Source organism: Hevea brasiliensis, chromosome 4 (genome assembly GCF_030052815.1).
Source record: "Hevea brasiliensis isolate MT/VB/25A 57/8 chromosome 4, ASM3005281v1, whole genome shotgun sequence".
Taxonomy (NCBI): domain Eukaryota; kingdom Viridiplantae; phylum Streptophyta; class Magnoliopsida; order Malpighiales; family Euphorbiaceae; genus Hevea; species Hevea brasiliensis.
This window is the reverse complement of record NC_079496.1, coordinates 26210859-26236581: the sequence shown is the minus strand read 5'-3', so window position 1 is coordinate 26236581 and position 25723 is coordinate 26210859. Positions and strand designations below refer to the sequence as shown.

The following is a 25723-nucleotide window of genomic DNA, read 5'->3' as shown; positions in this document are numbered from 1 at the left end:
CTTTAATCCAACGATAAGGAATTCCGCCTTACAGAATAGATCCAAGGGCTAGGAGCTAAAGGTGCTGAATTAGTTATTTACTTTTGATCTAAAGGTCTCAAATATGTCCTTCCAAGTGTGATCAACAGTGTAAATTGAGATGTACTGGGCTACTTTAACCGTTTGAGATTCGATGGTGAGGAGCTAATCTTACAAACTTGAAAGTGATTTTGATCCTCCAAGCTTTCTGATCTCTATAAGTCATTTCTCAGTTTAGCCGATCTCTTTTATGGTTGGTAGACCTGAGGCCTCTTGTTCTGATCTCTCAAGTTGATCTCTTTTCTACTCGATCTTAATTTTTGATTCCTTCCTCACCTCTTAAAGCAATTAATTCTTTGATTACCGATGAACCGCTTCGAGTTCTGTATGCAATAAATGCCAAGGCCCTAGATATATGCAGAAGAATTTTATCCTTCGCATACTCATAACCTTCATTCTCTGGTGAATTTTCAATATTTTATTCTTCCGTTCTTTGCTTTTCCGGCAAGAATTCTTCTCACGACAACTGCCTTAATCTTTTTCCAAATGTTTTCTTTGTTCATCTCCTGAAAATGAACAATTCCGGTGATTAGAGGTTTATGAGGGCATCGTCCGATGACGGTGAGGGAACTAGACTAATTGACCAATCAGGGTCGAAACTAACTACCTTATCGATCTCAGATCGGCTCATCGGTATGGCTTGCAGACTGATCTCTGACAAGAGGACCGCTAATTTCAATCTTAATATCGGTGACCGCCTCTTAAAGTTCATTTGTCTCCTCACCATCTGGGGGGTCCCGATCGTAGCTTGGTTCTGGTCGATGACATCAACGAAGACACCGAGCTTCCCGTAGTCTTTACCATAGTTAACGAGAGCTACCCTCCCGATGTCCATGTATCTCTTGACCGGCATCTTGAAATCGGAAGTGGTTTAATCCGCAGGAACAAGATAGGTAAAATGAAGTGGAGGGAAATTTGTAATTATTGATCTTGAGAGATTGCCCAAATGATGTAATATGACCTTTTGGAAATGAAATGAAGTTTTATTTATTCAAAATTAACTGTTTATTTTATTATATTATTGCATTATTTCCCAATCTCTTATGACTGTGTCTGATCTGATCTTCACAATTCACACTCATGGACTGATCTCTCCTGACCGATCTTTAAATATCCGATTTCGCTGCCACGTTTCTGGGACTGCGTGAACATTTAATGCTCGGGCAAGTATAAATAGGGGGCAGGGTTGGCCATTTGCCTGCTTACGCCATTTTGAGATTCTCTGAGCAACTACTACATTCTTTCCTACCTTCTAAAGTTTTCCGGCATCGTTTTACACTCTGGTAAGAGCTTTAATCTTTTTTCGATCAATTTTTTTTATCTTCGAAAATGAGAGGTACCAATGGTCAGAGAGTTGCTAGTCCTCCTTTTGTTCACATCTCATGGACATCGGACGAAGGTAAAGTGGCCAGACTAAGTGAGCGAGCTGAACCTTCTACAACCACTGTCTCGATCCATGGTCGAGCGACCAAGTCAAACAAGCATCATCTTCAAGGAAAGAGAACTTACCCATGGACAAGTTGCCATCGGTTCTCAAGGAGACTAATCTCCAGTATATTAGCCAAGAGTACAATCTTCCGATTGACTCTTTCAAACTTATCAGATGTCATGGAGATTTCTGAGCCGATCATTTCCTTGAAGAAATCGACCTGATCATGGTATTTGAAGAATAATTGAAAGCCAAGCTTCGGTTTCCCATGAACGAATTCTATAAAGCCTTTCTGAAGTTCCATCATGTCTGTATAACCCAGGTGCATCCAAACTCCTGACAGACTCTAGTGGCTTTCAGAGGTTTATGCTGAGCTAAAAAGCTCAAGCCTACGATAAAGGTTCTTACCGAGTTGCATAGGCTCACTCGGCGAAAAGACGATGAGTTTTGGTTTTTCTAAGCCAAGCTGAACTGCAAGCTTTTCACTGATCTCCCTTCCTTGTTGAAGAACTGGAAAGATTAATTTTTCATATTGAGGAGCAAGGACCCAAATGGATTTGAAGGCATTCCACGTAGTTGGCATTATTTGGTTCCTTTAGTTCCAAAGAAGATCGCCTTAAATAAAGACGAGGACACCATGATAAAGGAGTTGAAGGATTAGATGGCCGCTCATAAGTACTCATGTTTGGATGTGATTATGGCCAAAATGAAATGGTGGTTGATGCAAGTGATTGCCTGTAAGGACTATGAGCTGCAACTCTCTGACCTTAACCCCTGGGATCGGTATAATCTAGATCTTTAGCCTCCTAACTTTGATGATCTCACTAACTTGTTCTCTGTACAGGTATGGTGGGAGGTGAGAGTGCAAAGGAGAGCCACAAGTGAAAGAGGGAGCTCGCTTAGAAAGTGCGAGAAATGAAAGTTGCCGCTACTACTACTGTTGCTGCTTAAATGCCAAAGTGAGACCTAGTAGAAGTATCGAGCTCCCTGTTTCGACCTCTAGAGCAGCCAGCCTCAGAGGTAGAGATCGTTCCTTCTCCACCTCGATAAGTCGAACCTTCACCTCCACTACTCTCTTCAAGTGCATAAGGGAGGCCTTCCTGACCAGTCGTAAGGACACTCTCTCGAGGTGCTCAGGTTCTTATCCATTCTCTGGAAAGGAACCGTTCAGTTTGGGGTAATCCTGAACTAGCTAAGGTTTTGGGCGCCACCATCTGCTTTCAAAAAGATCAAAATAGATTGGGCCCGGATAGCATTGACGATCTCTTGGCTCAGACGATGAGCTTGGGTTTGCAGACCATTGCGATCCAATACATAATCAGAGAAAAGGCCCATCTCTTGAGACAAGAGATTCTAAAGGCAGTCTAGGACGCAGCTTTTGCCAAAGCCCAACTCTCATCTGCTCAAGACCACATCGCCCAGAAAGAAGATCGAATAAAGTCTTGCGAGGAAAGGATAGCTGAACTGGAGTGGGAACTTGAAGACGTTTAGGCCTGTGGATCTACTGATGTCACTCGCCTTGCCGAAGAGATCAAGGCAAAAGAAGAAGAGACCCTGGCGATAGAGGCTGGTGCTTATGTGAATGCTCATGGAGATCTTCTAGGAGATCTTCTGGCCAAGCTTGTGAACCGCTATCCAGAGGAAGACTTCTCCTGGATGGAGGACATTATCCAGAGAGCTGAAGAAGATAGCAAGGAGGAGCCTGAGAGAGAAAGAGGGAATGATGAAACTGAAAATGTACCTGAATAGTAGATTAGGGGAGACCCTCCTACTGAATGATTTTTATATTTTCTATTTTGAAATGAATCTAAGTCTTTTTCATGCTCAATTTTCTTGATGAGATCGGAAAACATCCAAACCAAATTGCCTGAGTAAATCAATTGAATACAGTTGAACATTAAACTTGAGACCGGTTATTAATCATGAAACATCAAGCCATTTCAAGAGATCAAAAAACCATTACAGTGAATATGAGATCGGACGGTGCTGTGACCGAATGTCGACTGAAACCTTGAAACATTTAAATAGTGATTTATTAGAATTGTAAAGATTTGAAAATGACTTGAGCTTATTAGGGTTGGAATCATTATTTAGAGATTGGATAAACCCTAGCTTTTTTGAGAAATGTGTGAACAATTCGAGCGAGATACCTGATCACAAAACTATACGCAGATTTGGAATTTTGAGGTATTTGAACATGGTGAGATCAGAAAATAATAGCATGTAAGATCGAATGGTCCAGAGATCCAATATCGATCCGAACACATCGAATAAAGGCGAAGAGATCGGAAAACAATCTAACTTGAATGTGAGATCGAGTTGTTCAGAAGACAAACTATTGCTGAGTTCACAAAGGCGACCTGTGATCGGGTCATTAGTTGAGAATGGATAACATTAAGATGGATAATCCATTCAAGAAAACATAATGAAATTTCAATCTCATTACAACTTTAAAAGAAAATTGTATATTAAGTTATACATTTTAGGGTCGATCAAAATATGGTGTCTACAGCTGCCCCTCTTTACATAATTTCTATTAAAGAGAATGAAATTCTCTTATATAGGAATCATGTAAAGATTTAGAACTATATTTTGGGCGAATGAGATTTTGAAATAAAATACTGTAAATTATAGAGTTGGGAATTCAAATCAATTTGAGTTTTGGATTCAGAGGTTGGTAATAGAGAAATACGAGAAATTAAAAACAACTTGGATCTTGAATCTAGAGATTGAAGACAAGCATCAAAGTACTGAAAATTAAAATCAACTTAGATCTTGAACCCAAAGGTTGATAATAGGAAATCGAAGTGCTGAAAATTAAAATCAACTTGGATCTTGAATCCATAGGTTGATAACAAGAATTAAAGTTTTGAAAATTAAAATCAACTTAGATCTTGAACCCAGAGGTTGATAACAAGAAGTAAAAGTTGTTAAAACCAATTTGGATCTTGAACCCAGAGGTTGATATCAGGAAATTAATGCTGAAAATTAAAATCAATTTGGATCTTGAACCCAGAGGTTGATAACAAGAAATTAAAGTACTGAAAATTAAAATCAACTTGGATCTTAAACTCAGAGGTTGATGACAAGAAATAAATGCTAAAAAATAAAATCAACTTGAATCTTGAATCTGGAGGTTGATAATAGGAAATTAAATACTGAAAATTAAAATCAACTTAGATCTTGAACCCAGAGGTTGATAATAGGAAATTAATATTCTGAAAAATTAAAATTAACTTAGATCTTAAACCTAGAGGTTGATAACAGGAAATTAAATGCTAAAAATTAAAATCAACTTGGATCTTGAACTCAGAGGTTGATAACACGAATATTAAATACTGAAAATTAAAATCAACTTGGATCTTGAACTCAGAGGTTGATAACAGGGAATTAAAGTGCTAAAAATTAAAATCAACTTGGATCTTGAATCCAGAGGTATTAAAGTGCTGAAAATTAAAATCAACTTGAATCTTGAATCTAGAGGTTGATAACAAGAAATAAATGTTAAAAAATAAAATCAACTTAGATATTGAATCCAGAGATTGATAACAAGAAATTAAATGCTGAAAATTAAAATTAACTTGGATCTTGAACCCAGAGGTTGATAACAGGAATATTAAATGCTGAAAATTAAAATCAACTTGAAGCTGACTTAACCAACTATCGTAAATAAGTTTTGTGCATATACCTTAAATGCTCGCAAAGCAAATATGATGCAGGGTGTTATTCCAGACAAAGTTTAATAAACAAGATCCCGTAGATAAAAGATTGATGGAAAAGGCCAGAACGAGTTTCGAGTCTTGGCCCATGATTTTCTCCAGCACCCTTTTGGCTCTTTCCTTACTTTTTACCGTTTCTGACTAGAAGTGCCCTTTTGGGTTTTCACTCCTAGTTTTTTTTTTCTTTTACTCTCTTTTTCGGGGCGTCCTTTCGGATTTTAACCCTTCGCTCATTTTGCAGAAACTACCCTTTTGGGTTTTCGCCTTCTTTCCATTTTGCTAGGAGCGCCCTTTCGGGTTTTCACTCCTACTCTTTCTCTTTTATTTTTATTTATTTTTTTTTCTTTTTTACTCTTTGCTGGCTTTGCAAGAAGCGTCCTTGCAGGTTTTTGCTTCTTAGATTCACCAGTTGCCTGATGATTATTTGCCTTCCTATAAATCTCAAAGTAAAGTATATGAAGTTACCTGTGTTTAGATTCTCATCTTATAAGAAAGCTTTTAACAAATTAATAGCGCGTAAACCAAGGTAGATGAGATATGCACAAATTTATTTATGGCATAAGAAGATAATCATTAAAAGAACAAAGGTACAATTTTATGGCTAAGAATACAGAAATAAATCTCACAAACGTCCTCAGTTAACTTTGAAGTCCCTCAACTGCCATCATTTCAAGTGATCTTTTAAAAAGTGTGTTGTGTATTTTACTGTCCCTTGATCTTGGAATCATCCTTGTTTCTTTGTCGTCTTCAACTAGAAGTGCCCTTTCGGGTTTTCACTTCCAGCTTTTTTTTTTTTTTACTCTCTTTTCTGGGGCGTCCTTTTAGATTTTCACCCCTTGCTCATTTTGCAGAAAGTCCCCTTTCGGGTTTTTGCCTTCTTTCCCTCATTTTGCTAGGAGCGCCCTTTCGGGTTTTCACTCCAACCCTTTTTTTTTATGCATAATATCTTTTTATAGCATCCGCATTCACCGGCCTTGGCAATTCTTCCCCATCCATGTGAGTTAAGATGAGTGCACCACCAGAAAATGCTTTTTTAACCACATAAGGCCCTTCATAAGTTGGTGACCACTTGCCTTAGGAATCACTTTTATTCGGGAGGATCTTCTTTAAAACTAATCTCCTTATTAGAATTTGCATGGACATATGTTCTTATCAAATGCTCTGGCCATCCTTCTTTAGTATAACTGCCCGTGGCATACTGCTATCAATCTTTTCTCATTTATCAAATTCAACTTATCTAACCTTGATTGAACCCATTTTGTCTCATCTAGTTCTGCCTCTTTTAAAACCCTTAAAGAAGGAATTTTTACCTCTATTGGCAAAACAACTTCCATCCCATAGACTAGTGAATATGGAGTTGCCCTAGTTAATGTTCGTACTGTAGTTCGATATGCATGAAGTGCAAAGGGAAGCATATCATGCTAATCTTTATATGTGATCGTCATTTTTCCGATTATCCGCTTGAGATTTTTATTGGCAGCTTCTACAGCTCAATTCATCTGGGTTCAATATGGCGATGAATTGAGATGCCGTATCTTTTATTGACCGCACAAATTCTAAATTTTTGGACCATTTAGATTCTTGGCATTATCAGTGAAAATCTCCCCAGGAAGACCATACCAGTAGATAATATTATTCTTGAAGAATTTTAGAAAAGTGTTTTGAGTGATGTGAGCGTATGAAGTAGCTTTAACCTATTTAGTGAAGTAATCGATGGCTACTAAAATGAATTTATGCCCATTAAATGCTTTTGGGTTAATCGAACCGATTACATCGATACCCCACATTCTAAAAGGCCATGGTGAGACAAGACTGTAGAGCTGACGAGGTGGGACATTTATCTGATTAGCATAAATTTGGCATTTGTGACACCTCCAGAAGTACTCAATGCAATCCTTTTCTAAAGTGGTACAAAAGTAACCCCCTTAAGATCTGCTTTGCCATCATATACCCATTGCTATGAGTGGCGTAGTTCCCCTTATGGGTTTCAAATAGAATTCTCCTTGCTTCTTTGGCATTTATGCACCTCAATAACTCACCATTGAAGCTTCTCTTGTACAAGATTTCTCCACTGGAGAAGTATCCCATTGCTAATCTTCTGATCATTCTCCTTTCATTTCTGCTTGCCCCAAGAGGATATTCCCTATTTTTTATGTAAACCTGGACATCATGATACAAGGGTTTTGTGACACCCCTTACCCATCTACAGTGTAGCCGAGCAAGATATGCCACTCAGTGTGCTAGAGCACCAATTCATATTTCAATTACAATTTATCCCTTTTAATTCATTTATTTACAAATTTTGATAAATCTGAATTTTTTCACAATTTTTATAGAAAATACGGCAGAGTGCCGACTATAAATTGGAAAAACAGTTCTTCTGGACCTGTTTAAAAGACACTTCTAATATAATTTCCAAATCCAGAACTCCATTATACACATCTCAACTGAATCTCAAAATCTCAATACTATTTTCAGAATTTTTCTTTTTTTCTGTTCACATCCTCAATTGAAGCAAATTCATAAATATTTCTCAAAGTTTCATTTTTTCAACATAATATACAGAAAATTTCAACAACATGAAATTTCATATCTTTACATTATCACATAAGTTCAAAAGTTTGTAATTACAATTAAAACTAATACAAAATGTCAAACACAAAATGCCACCCAAAGTCCTAATGTCCTACTAAGTGCACTGTAGATGTGAGGTGACTCTGAACTCAGTATGTAGCTCTGAAAGTTCACCCGGTCTGATATCTGCTGGGCTCCCCAGCTATATCTCCAGTACCTGCGCGTGGCAAAAGTGACGCGCTAAGCAATTCTGCTTAGTGGTGATAATATAAAATAAAATAAAATAAAATAACTAAAATAATATAAATATGTAGAATGTATGTTTACATTTTTAGTAGACTTAATTCCTAGTATTTATTGCAGTATAATTTGATTAAAAATTTGTAAGATTCATTATCATCGCCTGAGTAACCCATACTAGTCGACTGGACTGGATAAACGGGTAAACTGGCACTAGATACTAAGTACCTCAAACCATCACACCATCGGTCACATTGTGTCTCCCGGTGTGCAACAAAACAGCTAATAAGCTATAATAATTATCAGGGATGAAACCCGAGTATAATAACTCAAATAACATAGCCAAAGGCCATTATGTCACAGAATGGCATGGGAGGCCATAAAACACAGAATGGCATGAACCATATGCAGTACTGCTAACAGAACTCTATTGGTATGCCAACCTATCCAAACCAATCTTGCTAGATATACTAGGGCATATTACACTTATAAGTTTCACAATTCTTGAAATTCAAGTTTTGGTGTTACTATTCAATTCATTAGTCAACAAAATGTTGACTTTTACATGGACAATAGGTACATTGGTTTTAATACTCCCAACGTACCACATTTTGCATTCTAAAATTGTTAGTATTGGTTGCCAATACCATTTCTAAGCTTAATGTTAATTGTTCAAAATTTTTAGTTTTCAAGCTTTGTTTTTACTGTTCCATTAGTCATTTTTGCAGTGGGAATTTGGCAAAATGATCAACATGAAAGTTATTCCTTATTTTGTCTAGTTATATTTCCTTCTTTGAATCACTCTATTTGGAGTTTTTTAACTTAAGTTATGGCCCAAAAACCACAATTGGCTGGATTACAAATTTTTCAGATTTTCTAGACTGACCAAATCTATAGTAATTTGAGCAGTGAATGTAGGTCACTTTTTAGATATGTTATGGTCATAATTTGGGTTAGCGTTCTTCATGAAAGTTGTAGGTCTATATCTCAGCTTGTTGCTGGTAAAATTTCAGGTCAATTGGACCTTTCTACACTGAGTTATGGCCAAATGACTAAACACTGTTCATTTGGTCATTTTGCCCAGGCAGAATGCAGGTCACTCAGATTAGGGTAATCTTTAGGTCAACTTGGTTTGGTTTTCTGGGCATGGTTTCTTCACCAAAGTTGTGCCATTATGTGTCCAGTTTCATGTAAAATTGACCTTGCACCAATTAAACCTCTACAATTCCAGTTATTGCTGCCCAAACCTGCTGGACTCATGCCCAGTCCTGCAGGTCACCAAGGGCAGCCACACCAAACTCAATTCTCACTACACAAATCACTTCATTTTTTATTCACAGACAGCCAAATGGTCAATAATTGACCATTAAAACCTACTTTCATCATCACATGATCAAAGTCTCATTTTCATCCCAAACCTTAACTCAACTATCTCAACAATGCATTATAACTTACATTTCATTACTCCACTTAAGAGATTCATATTAAGGGCAGCCATACTACCATTTTAGCTCCATAAAAATCATCACAATCTTACCCTAACCAAGGCTGCCAAAAATATGGGATGGGCATACACATGGTATTTAATAAATTTCTTTGTAATTTGCACTCATTCATAGTCCTTTAACATGAATTTAAAGAGAAAATCAATGTTAGGTCACAAACCTCTAATGGAGTGAAATTCCCACTTGCTAGGGTTCTTCTTTTTCTTTTCTTTTTGCTCCCAAAAAACTCACCAAGATGTAAGAACAATTTTTTGTGTTGGGAATATAGGGTTTAGTTGGGTAAAAGCTATGAAAATCAAGCTTTAAAAAGCTTGATAATGGTGGCTATGGAGGGAGAGGGTGACGGCAAGAAGAAGGGTTGAGAGTGTTCTGATTTTTTTCTTCATTTTTCTACCCATTTAGTCTTTTTTAAATAAACTTATGCCATGTGTCAACATTGGATTGGGTGGGAGAATTGAAATGACATCATTATGATGTCAAAATTCCAATTTCTTTCATTTTCTATCATTTTCTTGTCTATTTAATTTCAATTAAATTTTTAACAATATTTATTCACATTTTATGTCATATAAATTATTTATTTAACTAGACAAGTTGGCCAAAAATCATTTCTGAAGACGAAATGTCCAAAATGCCCTACGAGCCAAAATTGTGTGTACCGATAGAAAAATTTTTCTAAGCATTTTCTTGGCATTCTATTGCAATAAGAATCTCAATAACCCTTCTCTGGAGTCCCAAAAATTATTTTATAATTTTTCCCCCGGGTCTAGGGTTGTTAACAGCCTTCACCGTCATTTTCCCTTCGGGTTACTCATCACTGGGGTTTCGGCTCGTTTAACCTTAGTGTATTTGGTTTCTAAAATTTTTTCTTGCTTTTTATGAGTATTATTTAGTTTCTTTATAACTCCTCACTCTAGTCTATTTATAATTTCAAACATTCTAGATGCCCAGACCTACATTGGTCACCGGAACAGTAGACTGTACTCACTACCTAAAGTGAGGATGTTACAGGTTTGCCATCTATTTCTTCTTCGACCATAAAGTAGTACGCTGGCTCACTTCTTGCTTTGATTTGCAATAACTGCGTTATTTGCCCTTCCTCCATCTGAGTCAACACAATTAGAGTAGCTAAGGCATCAGCAAATTGGTTCTTGTCTCGGCTCAAGTGGGTAAAAGAAATCTCTTCAAATTCCTTGATTAGTTCAAGGAGCTATTTTTGATACGGGATCAGTTTTGGGTCTTTAGTTTGCCATTTTCCTTTGACTTGGTAAATGATAAGAGTTGAATCCCCATACACCTCTAATTTCTTTTTCTTCATTTTAATGGCCGCCTATAAGCTACTCACGCAGGCTTCAAACTCTGCTACGTTGTTTGTGCAGCCGAACCTCAGCTTAATAGCTATTGGGAAATGTCTCCCATTTGGGGCAACAAACACTGATCCAATCCCATTACCAGCTAAATTGATTGCTCAATCAAAATACATTTCCCATACATCATTTGGACTCTCAGCATCATCGCCCATCGCATTAATATATTCATTTGGGAATTCAAAATCCAGGGCTTCATAATCATTGATCAGGTTTTCAGCCAGGAGATCAGCTATCACACTCCCTTTTATTGCTTTTTTTATCATATAGACTATGTCATACTGAGAAAGTATGACCTACCATTTTGCTAATCTCCCAGGTATGAAAGGGCTTTCAAATACATACTTGATTGGATCCATCCTGGAGATGAGCCATGTTTTATGATTCAACATGTTATGTTTGAGTCGATTCACTGTCTAAGCCAACGCCCAACAAGTTTTTTCTAGGAAAGAGTATCTCAACTCACAGTCATTGAATTTCTTGCTCAAATAGTAACTCCCAGTGTCATCATGTTGTCCCAGAATGCAACCCATCGAGCTTTGCTGAATTGCCATATACAGAATTAATGGCCTACCCGTCACCAGAGCAACCAATATTGGCGGATTTGACAAGTACTGCTTAATCCTTTCAAAAGCTTCTTGATAAGTTTGATCCCACTTGGCAGTATTATTCTTCTTAAGTAAATTGAAAATAGGTTCAGCCTTGGCGGTGAGATGAGAGATGAATCTTGAAATATAGTTTAACTTTCCTAGAAAACTACGCACATCTTGGGGAAGGCATCTCTTGGATGGCTTGAATTTTGTCTAGATCCACCTTTATTCCTTTCTCACTTACTATAAATCCCAACAGCTTTCCTGATCTTGCCCCAAACACACATTTAGCCGGGTTCAGCTTCAGCTAATATTTTTTGAGCCTTTCGAATACTTTTCTTAATACCTGTACATGGCTTTCGGTCCCTCTGGATTTAATGATCATGTCATCCACATAAACTTCTACTTCTTTATGCATCATATCATGGAATAATGTGATCATGGCACGTTGGTAAGTAGCCCCTACATTATTTAACCCAAAGGGCATCACCCGATGGCAAAAGACTCCCCACTGGGTGATAAAGGCAGTCTTTTCTTTGTCGTCATTGTCCATCAAGATCTAATTATACCCTGAGGCTTCGTCAATACATGAGCATCTCTCCAATCCTGCAGCATTGTCTACCAGTACATCTATATGTGGGAGAGGAAAATCATCTTTCAAACTTGCTTATTGAGATCCCTGTAGTCAACAAATACCCTTACCCTACCATCTTTCTTCATTACGGGTACAACATTAGCTACCCATTTTGGGTATTTTACCACTTCTAGGAATCCAGCATTGTATTGCTTTTTAACTTTATCCCTGACCTTGAGCAGTGTGTCAGGGTTCATTCTCCTCAATTTTTGTTTAACTGGGACTATTCCAGGAATCAAAGGAATCTCATGGGTGACTATTTGAGGGTCCAGTCCTGGCATATCATCATAGCTCCAAGCGAACACGTTGATGAATTCTTTTAACAATTGGATCATGTCTTCTAACTCTTCATTATTCACGATTCTGAGTTCCCTTTTATTTTCTTCTATCCCCAAATTTAAGGTACTCATTTCATCTCCACAGGGTACTAGAGTGGGTTCATCTGCTTCTCCCGACTCTTTCACAGGCTCTTCCTCAGGATCACTTGTGTCGATGGCAATTATGGGACTCTCAAAGTTAACATAAGGGATTTAGAGTTGATTGGATTATTATGGCTGGGTTGGTCAATGGTCTCGAAATAAAGCATAGGGATATCCTCGACTTCCCAATTGTCAAGCTCTTGTTTCTCAGTGGTTGGTGAGATTAGTATTTCGGACATTAACTCCAGGTGTAGGACATTGATAGATGACTCCGAGAGAGATTCTCCATCCTCTTCTTCTAAGTTCTCAACGATTGGTCTAGTAAAAACATCTTAGATTTTCGAAACGCTTTTCCTCATTTCGAGAGATCTGTCGAATCTCTGATCCCTGAGTATGTTCCTCATCCGGAACCTTCTATCAATCAAAGCATCTTCATCATATCCCAACTCTGAGCAACCATTCCTCTGAGCAGCTGACATGGGTTTGACAATTCCTTGCAGGGTGGCACCTAATCCCTTGCCCTTTTCATAGCTATTTTTCAGCATTACTTTTGCAACCATGGCTGCAGCTCCCCCATCTCCTAGAGCAGTTCCTTGTAACTCTAATGCTTGAAATGAGCTTTCTAGGGATCGTTCAATTGTTTCCACATAAGGAACTATCTGCGGCTTAGTGACTAGCATAGCTTCTTCTCCTCTCACCATGATGATTTTGCCATTCATGACATATTTGATCCTCTGGTGCAGAGTTAAAGGCACCGCATTTGCTGAATGAATCTAGGGCCTTCCTAACAGCATAGTGTATGCTGGTTCAATATCCATTACCTGGAATGTAACTTTGAAAGTACATGCCCCAATTTGAAGTGGCAAATCAATGTCTCTTAACACATCCCTCTTTGTGCCATCAAATGCCCTCATAATCATGGAACTTTAGAGTACTCTAGATGGGTCTACCAGGAGTCTTGCCAGAGTTGCGTTGGGCAAGACATTAAGTTCTGAGCCATTATCAATAAGAACTTTAGCAACCAAATATCCTTTACACTTAACTGTCACATACAGAGCTTTGGTGTGCTTTAAGCCAACCGGGTCTATTTCATCTTCTGAGAAAGTGACGAAATTGGATGCCTGAATTTGTCCAACTATTTTTTCAAATTGCCCTGGTGTGATGTCAGGGGTTATAAAAGCCTGGTGCAAAACCTTCTGTAAGGCATGGTGATGCACTTTCGAGCTCAATATTAATGACAGCATGGAGATTCGAGCAGGTGTCTTCTTTAATTGTTCAATCACATCATACTCACTCTACTTCATGATTTGCAACAACAGTTCATCTTCTTCTTTTACTTCACTAGATTCTCCCCTCCCTACTACTTTCCCCACCTTTTCCCTATTCTTAGGTGACTCTCCTACTTCTGCTTTTCCTTTACTTTTCTTTTCATCAGTGCCGTAACACCTCTCACTTCTGGTAATAAATTCTACTTTTGGATCTGGTAAGTCATTTGTTAGGGCAGGTTTTGATATGAATTAGAGAGCAGAGTCATTAGAGGGGCCCATATAGGTCATTTTAAAGTGAGCGTGAGGGGTGAAACATGTTTTAGGGGTGGTGATGGGTTGAGTGTAGGTATGGTTGAGGGTAGGGATAGAAGTACTACTGGATGCACTCTGTGTATAAACTTAAAAATTATAATTCCAAGGCATAGCATGGGTATTGGTAACTGGCAGCTGTAGTGGGGTACGTATAATTGTCAGGGGTGGTGCTGGCGGTGTTGATGTGGTGGGAATAGAAAAAACCATTTTTGGAGCAGATCTTGAGATGTCTTCGCCATAGATGGTGGTGTTCACTTCCTTTTCTTCTTTTGACTTTAATTGACACCTCAAGATTTTCAGTGATATCATCCTCCATATTTCCTCCTTGAATTCATCATAATTCTGCAACTTGTGATTGGCTGCTCCATCATGATAAGGGCACCCTGAGCCCGACAGATCATTTCCAGAGTTAAGCTCATGTGGATGTATGTACCCTTCCAGTACTGCCATCATGAGAATCTCATCAAAGTACGAGATTAACTGATCCACTTCCATAATCAAGTTCTCATCTAGGGATTCTATCACACTCACACCATTCCCTTTTCCCGTGTCATGATGGGATAATGGGTTTAAAGTGACATAGGGGCAGAGCCATTCTCTTCAATCTTCAACCACCCATTTCTAATCAGGGATTGTACCCTTCCTTGAAAGGCTCCACAGTTATATGTTGAATGTCCCACAACCCCGCCATGATATTCACACCTGGTGCTGGGATCATACCACTTGGGATATGGTGGCTGGACGGGGTCTAGTGGGATGGGCACTATCTGATTGATACCCAACAAGTAACAGTAAATTTCACTGAGTGAGAGTGGTAATGGCAGATCAAAATTCCTTGATTGTTTTGGACCAGGTTAAGGAGTAGGTGTTCTAAAAGGAGCATTTTGGTCAGATGGTCTGGGATTGTAGGCAGCTTGGGGAGGATATTGTGGGTGAGGATTATTTGGGAATGGGGAAGGAGCATTTGCTACCATAAGGAGCGTTTAATATCTCACCATTTCTGGTTTTCCAAGAACACAAGTACATGGGATGACCCTACAGTGAATTGTTTGTTATATATTTTATCTAATTTTTTTGCTTTGAATTGGGATTCTAATTCTAAAGAGCTTTTATTTGGATTCCTAAAGATTCGCAATGATTGAGGAGGATTTTTGGCTCATGTTATGCACCTCGGTATTTAGGTGTGACACCCCTTACCCGTGTACAGTATATCCGAGTAAGCAATGTCACACGGTGTACCGGCACATTCTATTTTACCTTAATTAATTTTTATCATAGTTTTGAATACAATTTATGAAATATAATTTATTTAAGCCATTTATCGAAATTATAATTTATTTGAGGTTCCGAAAAATTTATAGAAAATCCGGCAGAGTACCGGCTAAAAATGGAGAAAACAGTTCTTCGGAACCTGTGAAAAATACTTCCTATATTCATATTCAATCATCTCAAACTCCAATATCAAAATCTCAACATTTTTCAATTTCATTTCTCAATCATTCATCTCATGTGATGGTCAAGTACAATTCACAGATAGATATTCACATTTTCCACTCACCAACACAGTTTTCATTATTTACATGAACATCAAAATACATTACATAGATCCAAATACATATGAGAAAATAAAAATTAGTTTACAAAATACCAAAATGCAACCTAGTGTCCTACCAATGCACTATGGAGGGTGAGGTGACACGAACACTATGCAGAGCTGCAGGATGGACTCACCCAGTCTGCGGTCTACTGGGCTCACAATCAGTATCTCCAGAACCTACGCGTGGCAAAAGCAATGCGCTAAGCAATGATGCTTAGTGGTGCAATAATAAAATAAAAGAAAATAGCAGAAAATAAATATGTATTGAATGTATATGTCTTATTTGTTTTGCGTTTGTTATATTCATTTATTTCGTTAACTTTGTCCATTTTCATTCATTTGGTTGCCCAAGTAACCTCTTTGGACGCATGGATCGATAAACGTAAACCGCACTGGTATCAAGTACCTCGCCACACCATCGGTCACATATGTATCTCTAACAAGCTGTAAATAATATTAGGCACGAGGCCAAGTCTCAACACAATGTCAAAATGGCTAAAAGCCATAAAATCATAGAATGGCATAATGCCATGTGCAGTACTGCTAACTGAGCCTTATTGGCATGCCAAACTATCCAAACCAATCTTGCTAGGTATACTAGGGCATTTGATACTTTAAAATTCTTCAATTTGTGAATTTCAAGTTTTGGTGTCACTATTCACTTCATTGGTCAACAAAAAGTTGACTTTTGCATAGAAAATAGGTGCATTGGTTTTAACACTCCCAATGTACCACATTTTGCATTTAAAACTTGTTGGAATAAGTCACCAAATCCATTTCCAAGCTTAGCACTAAGGGGCAGAAATTTCAGAATTTGTACCATAACTTTACTGTTCCATTAGGGACTGTTACAGTGGAAATTTGAGGAAATGGTAAACATGAAAGTTGTTCCTTATTTTGTCTAGTTGAATTTATTTTTTTGAATCACTCCATTTGAAGTTTTGTAGCTCTAGATATGGTCCAAAAACCACAGCTGGCCGGATTTAAATTCTGCAGAATTTACTAAATCTACAGTACCATGAACAGTGACTGCCACTGCCTTATTGGATAGGTTCTGGTCACAATTTGGGGTGGGTTCCTTCATGAAAGTTGTTTGTTTATATCTCATCTTATTGCTGTAAAAATTTCAGGTCAAATGGGCCATTCTACAGTGAGTTATGGCCAAATGAACAGTTACTATTCATTTGGTCATTCTGCAGATTCTGCTTGCAGGGCATCCGGATTGGGGCCAACTTTTGGTCCACTTTCTTTGGTCTTTTGGGCATGGTTTCTTCAGCAAAATTGTGCCATTATAAGTCTAGTTTTAGGTCCAATTGGCCAAACACCAATTGAACCTACACAGCCAAAGATATGGCAGTCCAAACAGGCTGGACTCACAGCCTCCCTGCTGCTGTCACTAGGCAGCATGCCCATTTCAGTTTGCCATGCAATAGTTCACTCCTAATTATGGTCAACTTACCCCAAATGGTCACTAATTGACCATTAGAATGTTCTTTAACAATTTCCTAAGCAAAGTCAAATTTTCACTCCCAAACCCTAGCTCAAATTCAAGGTTTTCACAAATTTCCTTAGTTAACTCTTTCATTCCTTATATATATATATATATATATATATATATATATATATATATATATATATATATATATATACACTTTAAACATAATCTCTAATTCACTCTAAGTCCATTAAAACAATCAAACTCATTCCTTCCTTAGGGCTGCCGAAATTCATGGTATACATACACATGAATTCTTTTCATTTAATTTACAAATTCTTGCTCACTTTAAGTCCCTAACATGGAATAAAAGGGATTTAGGTATAAATAGGCACTAACCTCTTGTAGGACATAATTTTCCAAGCTTAAACTTCACTTTCCTTCCTTTTCTAGGCTGCCAAACACTTCCCAAGAGTGTGTGGATAAATTTTAGTGAAGGTGACTTAGGGTTTTAGGGTGAGGTTTGAGAGATTTTTAAGCTTGAATGGGGTGTTAATGGGGGTTTGGCTTAGGGTATAGATTTCGGCTGGTTGGGGAAGAAGAAGGCTGATAGGTTTTTTTAATTACTTTGGTCTCTCTTGTCTCTTTTATTAGTTAATTAAATAGTTATTTAATTGTGATTGGTGAGAACTTTTTAAATGACATCATATTGATGTCATTATTTGCATTATATTGTATTTTCTTTTCCTTTCTTTTCTACTAACTTCAAATTAATTTTTCATCAACATTAATTCATATTTTATGTCACAATAATTATTTACTCAACTGGACAAGTCGGCCAAAAATCACCTCTGAAGGCGAAATGACCAAAATGCCCTCCGTTTGGCTTAACAGGTCAAAATTATGCATCTGATTGAAAAATTTTTCTAAATATTTTCTTGGCATTCTAATGCCATAGGAACCTCAATGACCCTTCTCTGGAGTCCCAAAAATTATTTTATGAATTTTTCCCCAGGTCTAGGGCTCCTAGTTGCGAGAACCGCAACTTACCTCTGGTTACCCATCGCTTGGGCACCTGCTCATTTGACTTAGTTGTATTTTATTTCTAAAATTTTTACTAAATTTTTCTTATTAATATTTGAGTTAATTATGGTTCCTCACTTTAGTTTAAATATTTTTTTTGACGTTCTAGCTGTCCGGACCGACACCGGTCACCGGAACAGTCGAATGTACGGAGTTGCTACCGGGAGGGTGTTACAACTCTTCCCCTCTAATTTAAATTTCGTCCTCAAAATTTACCTGATGCAAACAATTGAGGGAACTGTTGCCTCATCGTCTCTTCACTTTCCCAAGTTGCCTCCTCGGTGTTGTGGTGCCTCCAAGGCACTTTCACCAGTGGAATCTGCTTGTTCCTCAACTCTTTTACTTCCCGAGTCAGGATCCGTAGAGGTTCTTCTTCATATGTCAAATCCGATTGTATTTCAATTTCTTCCCTGGAGATAACATGTGAAGGATCTGAGCGGTATCTTCTTAGCGTAGACACGTGGAACACATTGTGGATCTTGTCCAGCTCTGGTGGTAAAGCTAGCCTATAGGCCACTGGACCCACACGTTCAATGATTTCATATGGGCCAATGAACCTAGGGCTTAACTTACCTTTTCTTCCAAACCTCAATACCTTCTTCCACGGTGACACCTTGAGGAACACTTTGTCGCCAACCACATATTCTATTTCTTTTCTCTTCAGGTTGGCATAAGATTTACATGCATGCGAGGCAACCTTGATTTGCTTTGATTAGTTTCACTTTCTCCTCGATCTGTTTCACAGTGCAGCCCTACAAGTTTGTCTTCGCCCAATTCAGTCCAAAGACACTAGAGTTCTACATTTTCTCCCATACGATTACTTCATATGGGGCCATTTGGATGCTAGCTTGGTAGCTATTGTTGTATGCAAATTCTGCCAGTGGGAGGTATCTATCCCAACTTCCCTCAAACTCAATAACACAACTCCTCAGCATATCCTCAAGGACCTGACGTATATTTCATGTTATTATTATCATTTCAGTTCAATATGTGTATTTGTTTAATTGGTTTCAATTGTTTACCTGGATTACTCTTTCTGATTGCCCATCCATCTGAGGATGGAAAGCTGTGCTGAAGTGGAGTTGCGTACCCAAAGACTCGTGCAATTTCTTCCAGAATCTCGATGTAAACCTTGGGTCTCGATCGGATATGATGGAAAGTGGAATTCCATGCAGTCTAACTATCTCACTGATATACAATTCTGCTAACTTCTCCAGTGAGTAGTCAGTCCTAATTGGCAGAAAGTGTGCTGACTTCGTCAATCTATCTACTATCACCCATACTGCATCATGTTTCTTCTGGGTGAGAGGTAGACCACTTACAAAATCCATGGTGACTCGATCCCATTTCCATTCAGATATGCGTATAGGCTGTAGCAATCCTGATGGAACTTGATGTTCTGCCTTGACTTGCTGACATGTCAAGCATTTAATCACATAGTCAGCTATGTCCTTCTTCATACCAGGCCACCAATACTGAAGCTTCAGATCATGATACATCTTTGTACTTCCTGGGTGCATAGCATATACACTGGTGTGTGCCTCTTTTAGAATACTGGCCTTCAATTCCCCATCATCCGTACACAGTCTTCCTTTGTATCTGATACCCATCTGCTTTCACCCCAAAGTCAGTTGCTTTTCCTTCTGAGATTTTGCTCATAATAGCCATTAGCTTCTCATCTACCTTCTGCCCATCTAAAATCTGCTGTAGCAGGTTTGGCCTCACTTGCAACTCGGCCAAAATAGCTCCATCTCGAACCAAGGATAGACGGGCATTCAATGATCTCAAAGCTGTGATGGACTTTCTGCTCAAAGCATCAGCAACTACATTTGCCTTCCCAGGATGGTAGTCAATTACACAATCATAGTCCTTCAGGAACTCAATCCACTGTCTCTGTCTAAGGTTGAGCTCCTTCTGGGTTGGCAAGTATTTCAGGCTTTTGTGGTCTGTGTAAATGTAGCACTTTTCACTATACAAGTAGTGCCTCCATATCTTCAGTGCGAAGATAATTGCTGCAAGCTCTAGATCATGGGTAGGGTAATTCTGTTCATGTGGCCTTAGCTGCCTGGAAGCATAAGTGACCACCTTCCCCTCTTGCATCAATACACACCCTAACCCATTATGAGAGGCATCACTATAGACCACGAAGTCTTTTCACGACCTTGTGCTGCACACTGGTGCCTCTGTCAACATAGCCTTCAACTTCTCAAAACTGGTCTGACACTTGTCATTCCAGTCAAATCTGACATTCTTGTGTAACAACTTAGTCATTGGGGCAGCTATTAGGGAAAATCTCTTCACAAATCTTCTGTAATACCCAGCTAGCCCCAAGAAACTTCTGACCTCAGTTGTATTCCTAGGAGGCTTCCATTCCATCACTGCTTCTATTTTCTTGGGATCCACCCTAATCCCATCAGCTGACACTATGTGTCCAAGGAATGCAATCTCATTCAACCAGAAGTCACACTTGGACAACTTAGCATACAGCTTCTTTTCTCTCAGGGTTTGCAGAACAATCCTCAAATGTTCATCATGTTCTTCCCTGGTCTTGGAATACACCAAAATATCATCAATAAAGACCACTACGAACCGATCTAAGTGTGGATGGAAGATACTGTTCATAAGGTCCATGAATGCTGCTGGTGCATTTGTTAGGCCAAAGGGCATCACTAGGAACTCATAATGCCCATATCGGGTCCTGAATGCAGTCTTTGGCACATCTGCATCCTTCACCCTCAACTGATGATACCCTGATTTGAGATCAATTTTAGAAAATACCCCTGCTCCCTTCAACTGATCAAACAGATCATCAATTCTAGGCAACGGATATTTGTTCTTCATAGTCACTTTATTCAACTGCCGGTAATCGATGCATAGCCTCAAAGTCCCATTCTTCTTTTTCACAAACAGCACTGGAGCTCCCCATGGTGACACACTGGGGCGTATGAACCCCTTATCAAGCAACTCTTGCAACTGAGTTTTCAACTCCCTCAATTCAGTGAGTGCCATCCTATAAGGAGCAATGGAAATGGGTGCTGTACTCGGCAGTGTCTCAATAGCAAATTCGACTTCCCTTTCTGGTGAAAAACCAGGCAATTCTTTAGGAAATACCTCTGGGAAGTCTCTTACTGTGGGTATATCACTCAGGTTTGGTTTAGCCTGCCTAGTATCCACCACATGTGCTAGGTAGGCTTCACAACCTTTTCTCATCATTCTTCTTGCAACTGTGGCTGAGATAACATTGGACAGGAAATCTGTCCTTTCACCCACAACAGTGATCTCATTACCCTCACTAGTTTTCAGAGAAATTCTCTTCAATTTGCAATTGATGACGTGACAACCAGTCCATTCCCAAAATCATGTCAAACTCGTAGAAGGGCAACTCAATTAGATCTGCCAAGAATTCACACCCCTGAATCCTTAACGGGCAACCCTTGTACACTTTGTTCACCACTACACTGTGGCCCAATGGATTAGTGACCAGAATGTCTTGGTCACTCTCCCCTACTAGTGTCCCCCTTTCTACGGGTAGGTTGATGCAGATGTATGAATGAGTGGATCCTGGATCCACCAATGCATGCACAGGTGTATTGTAGAGGGAGAACGTACCCCTGATGACGTCTGGGGCATCTTGCTCCTCCTGAGCTCTCAAGGCATAAGCTCTGGCAGGTGGTCTGTTATCTGGCCTCTCTGCTGGCTCAGATGCAGGCCTCTGTGATGGTCCCACTGCGTCAGATTTGCCAGATTTCCTACCCCTTTGTGGTGCAGGAGCAGGTTTGTCTGTTTGTGTTGGAGCAGCTATAGTAGTTCTGTGTGGACAGTTCTTCAACTGATGCTCTGTTGACCCACACCTTAAGCAGGCACCAGTCACTCTCCAACACTCTCCCTTATGCCACTTCAGGCAGTGTGGACATGCAGAAGATGCTGGGGCTGGTCTCCTGAACCCCATCCCTGGAGAGCTGCCCACTGATGGTGTGGACTGACCTCTCCTAGGGGTAAGCGTGGCTGGGCCCCGAGGTGACCACGACCTTGTGGTTGACCTGAACTCTGTACAGGTGGACCCTTGAACTTCTTCCCAAATTCAGGAGCTGAACTAGACTGACCTGGGCCCCTCTTTTGCTGTCTCTCTCTTCTGGTTTGCTCACTTATTCTAACCTTTTCAACTTTATTGCAGCTTCCACTAACTTGGTGAAGTCAGTGATTCCCAAGGCAGTGATCATGATCTTTATATTGTCATTCAATCCCTCTTCAAAGCTCTTGCACCTTTCAGCTTCATTAGGGACTATCTCCCTTCCATAGCAGCTTAATCGGACAAATTCCTTCTCATACTCGGCCACTGACAGCTGTCTCTGCCTCAGATTAATGAACTCTCTTCTTCTCTCTTCCAGGTATACACTACCCACATATTTCTTCTTAAATTCGGAGAGAAAGAAGTCCCAAGTTATTATTTCTGGCTGTACTTCACTGGACACAGTATCCCACCATTCATATGCATCGTCTTGCAGCAAAGATATGGCAGCTTCTAAATTTTGCTCTGGAGTGTAGTGGAGTTGTTTTAAAACTCTGCCTGTTCTGTTCAACCAATTTTCGGCTGCAACAGAATCATCTTCTCTCTTGCCAAAGAAGTCCACTGCTCCATATTTTCTCAATTTCTCCAAGTGTGATTTTGGTTGTGGAGGTGGTGGTGGTGGTGGCATTACCCCAGCCATTTGTTTAAAGAATTCGGCCATTTGTTGAAACACGGCCTGTGGAGGCTGAGCAGGCTCTGCTTGAGTGTGAGCAGTTCTCCCATACCCCAGTCTCACCGGTGGAGCATGACTCTCCACTTCCTCCTCAACTGCTCTCTGAGATGAAGGGTCCATATCCTATTCAAAATAACAAAGACAAACAGATCTGCATTAGTGTCACCTCGACTCTTACAAATGCAATGCATGGTATGGACTCAATCTAGGCCCAGAAACGCCTAAACTGTGCTCTAATACCACTAAATGTGACACCCCTTACCCGTGTACAGTATATCCGAGTAAGCAATGTCACACGGTGTACCAGCACATTCTATTTTACCTTAATTAATTTTTATCATGGTTTTGAATACAATTTATGAAAAATAATTTATTTAAGCCATTTATCGAAATTATAATTTATTTGAGGTTCCGAAAATTTTATAGAAAATCCGGCAGAGTACCGGCTAAAAATGGAGAAACCAGTTCTTCGGAACCTGTGAAAAACACTTCCTATATTCATATTCAATTATCTCAAACTCCAATATCAAAATCTCAACATTTTTCAATTTCATTTCTCAATCATTCATCTCATGTGATGGTCAAGTACAATTCACAGATAGATATTCACATTTTCCACTCACCAACACAGTTTTCATTATTTACATGAACATCAAAATACATTACATAGATCCAAATACATATGAGAAAATAAAAATTAGTTTACAAAATACCAAAATGCAACCTAGTGTCCTACCAATGCACTGTGGAGGGTGAGGTGACACGGACACTATGCAGAGTTGCAGGATGGACTCACCCAGTCTGCGGTCTACTGGGCTCACGATCAGTATCTCCAGAACCTACGCGTGGTAAAAGCAACGCGCTAAGCAATCATGCTTAGTGGTGCAATAATAAAATAAAAGAAAATATCAGAAAATAAATATGTATTGAATGTATATGTCTTATTTGTTTTGCGTTTGTTATATTCATTTATTTCGTTAACTTTGTCCATTTTCATTCATTTGGTTGCCCAAGTAACCTATACTGGATGACTGGACTGCATAAACGTGACCTTTGGGTATCAAGTACCTCGGGCGTCACACCATCGGTCACATATGTATCTCTGGTGTGCATGAGCAGCTAACAAGTCAGAATAATATTAGGCACGAGGCCAAGTCTCAACACAATGTCAAAATGGCTAAAAGCCATAAAATCATAGAATGGCATAATGCCATGTGCAGTACTGCTAACTGAACCCTATTGGCATGCCAAACTATCCAAACCAATCTTGCTAGGTATACTAGGGCATTTGATAATTTAAAATTCTTCAATATGTGAATTTCAAGTTTTGGTGTCACTATTCACTTCATTGGTCAACAAAAAGTTGACTTTTGTATAGAAAATAGGTGCATTGGTTTTAACACTCCCAATGTACCACATTTTGCATTTAAAACTTGTTGGAATAAGTCACCAAATCCATTTCCAAGCTTAGCACTAAGGGGCAGAAATTTCAGAATTTGTACCATAATTTTACTGTTCCATTAGGGACTGTTACAGTGGAAATTTGAGGAAATGGTAAACATGAAAGTTGTTCCTTATTTTGTCTAGTTGAATTTCTTTTTTTGAATCACTCCATTTGGAGTTTTGTAGCTCCAGATATGGTCCAAAAACCACAGCTGGCCGGATTTCAATTATGCAAAATTTACCAAATCTATAGTACCATGAACAGTGACTGCCACTGTCTTGTTGGATAGGTTCTGGTCACAATTTGGGGTGGATTCCTTCATGAAAGTTGTTTGTATATATCTCATCTTGTTGCTGTAAAAATTTCAGGTCAAATGGACCATTCTACAGTGAGTTATGGCCAAATGAACAATTACTGTTTATTTGGTCATTCTGCAGATTCTGCTTGCAGGGTATCCGGATTGGGGCCAACTTTTGGTCCACTTTCTTTGGTCTTTTGGGCATGGTTTCTTCAGCAAAATTGTGCCATTATAAGTCTAGTTTCAGGTCCAATTGGCCAAACACCAATTGAACCTACACAGCCAAAGATATGGCAGTCCAAACAGGCTGGACTCACAGCCTCCCTGCTGCTGTCACTAGGCAGCATGCCCATTTCAGTTTGCCATGCAATAGTTCACTCCTAATTATGGTCAACTTACCCCAAATGGTCACTAATTGACCATTAGAATGTTCTTTAACAATTTCCTAAGCAAAGTCAAATTTTCACTCCCAAACCCTAGCTCAAATTCAAGGTTTTCACAAATTTCCTTAGTTAACTCTTTCATTCCTTATATATATATATATATATATATATATATATATATATATATATATATATATATATATATATATATATATATATATACACTTTAAACATAATCTCTAATTCACTCTAAGTCCATTAAAACAATCAAACTCATTCCTTCCTTAGGGCTGCCGAAATTCATGGTATACATACACATGAATTCTTTTCATTTAATTTACAAATTCTTGCTCACTTTAAGCCCTTAACATGGAATAAAAGGGATTTAGGTATAAATAGGCACTAACCTCTTGTAGGGCAGAATTTTCCAAGCTTAAACTTCACTTTCCTTCCTTTTCTAGGCTGCCAAACACTTCCCAAGAGTGTGTGGATAAATTTTAGTGAAGGTGACTTAGGGTTTTAGGGTGAGGTTTGAGAGATTTTTAAGCTTGAATGGGGTGTTAATGGGGGTTTGGCTTAGGGTATAGATTTCGACTGGTTGGGGAA

The 25723-nt window shown here is 38.9% G+C and overlaps 1 protein-coding gene across 1 annotated transcript; it reads right to left on the bottom strand.

The window, feature by feature from the left end:
- Nucleotides 1-488: 488 nt before the first annotated feature.
- Nucleotides 489-931, bottom strand: LOC131179439 (60S ribosomal protein L14-2-like). The gene is made up of 2 exons (XM_058146286.1): nt 686-931; nt 489-584 (listed from the first exon to the last, which is right to left on the bottom strand). The coding sequence occupies exons 1-2, from the start codon at nt 929-931 to the stop codon at nt 489-491; spliced, it is 342 nt and encodes a 113-aa protein (XP_058002269.1).
- Between the last annotated feature and the right edge of the window lie 24792 nt (nt 932-25723).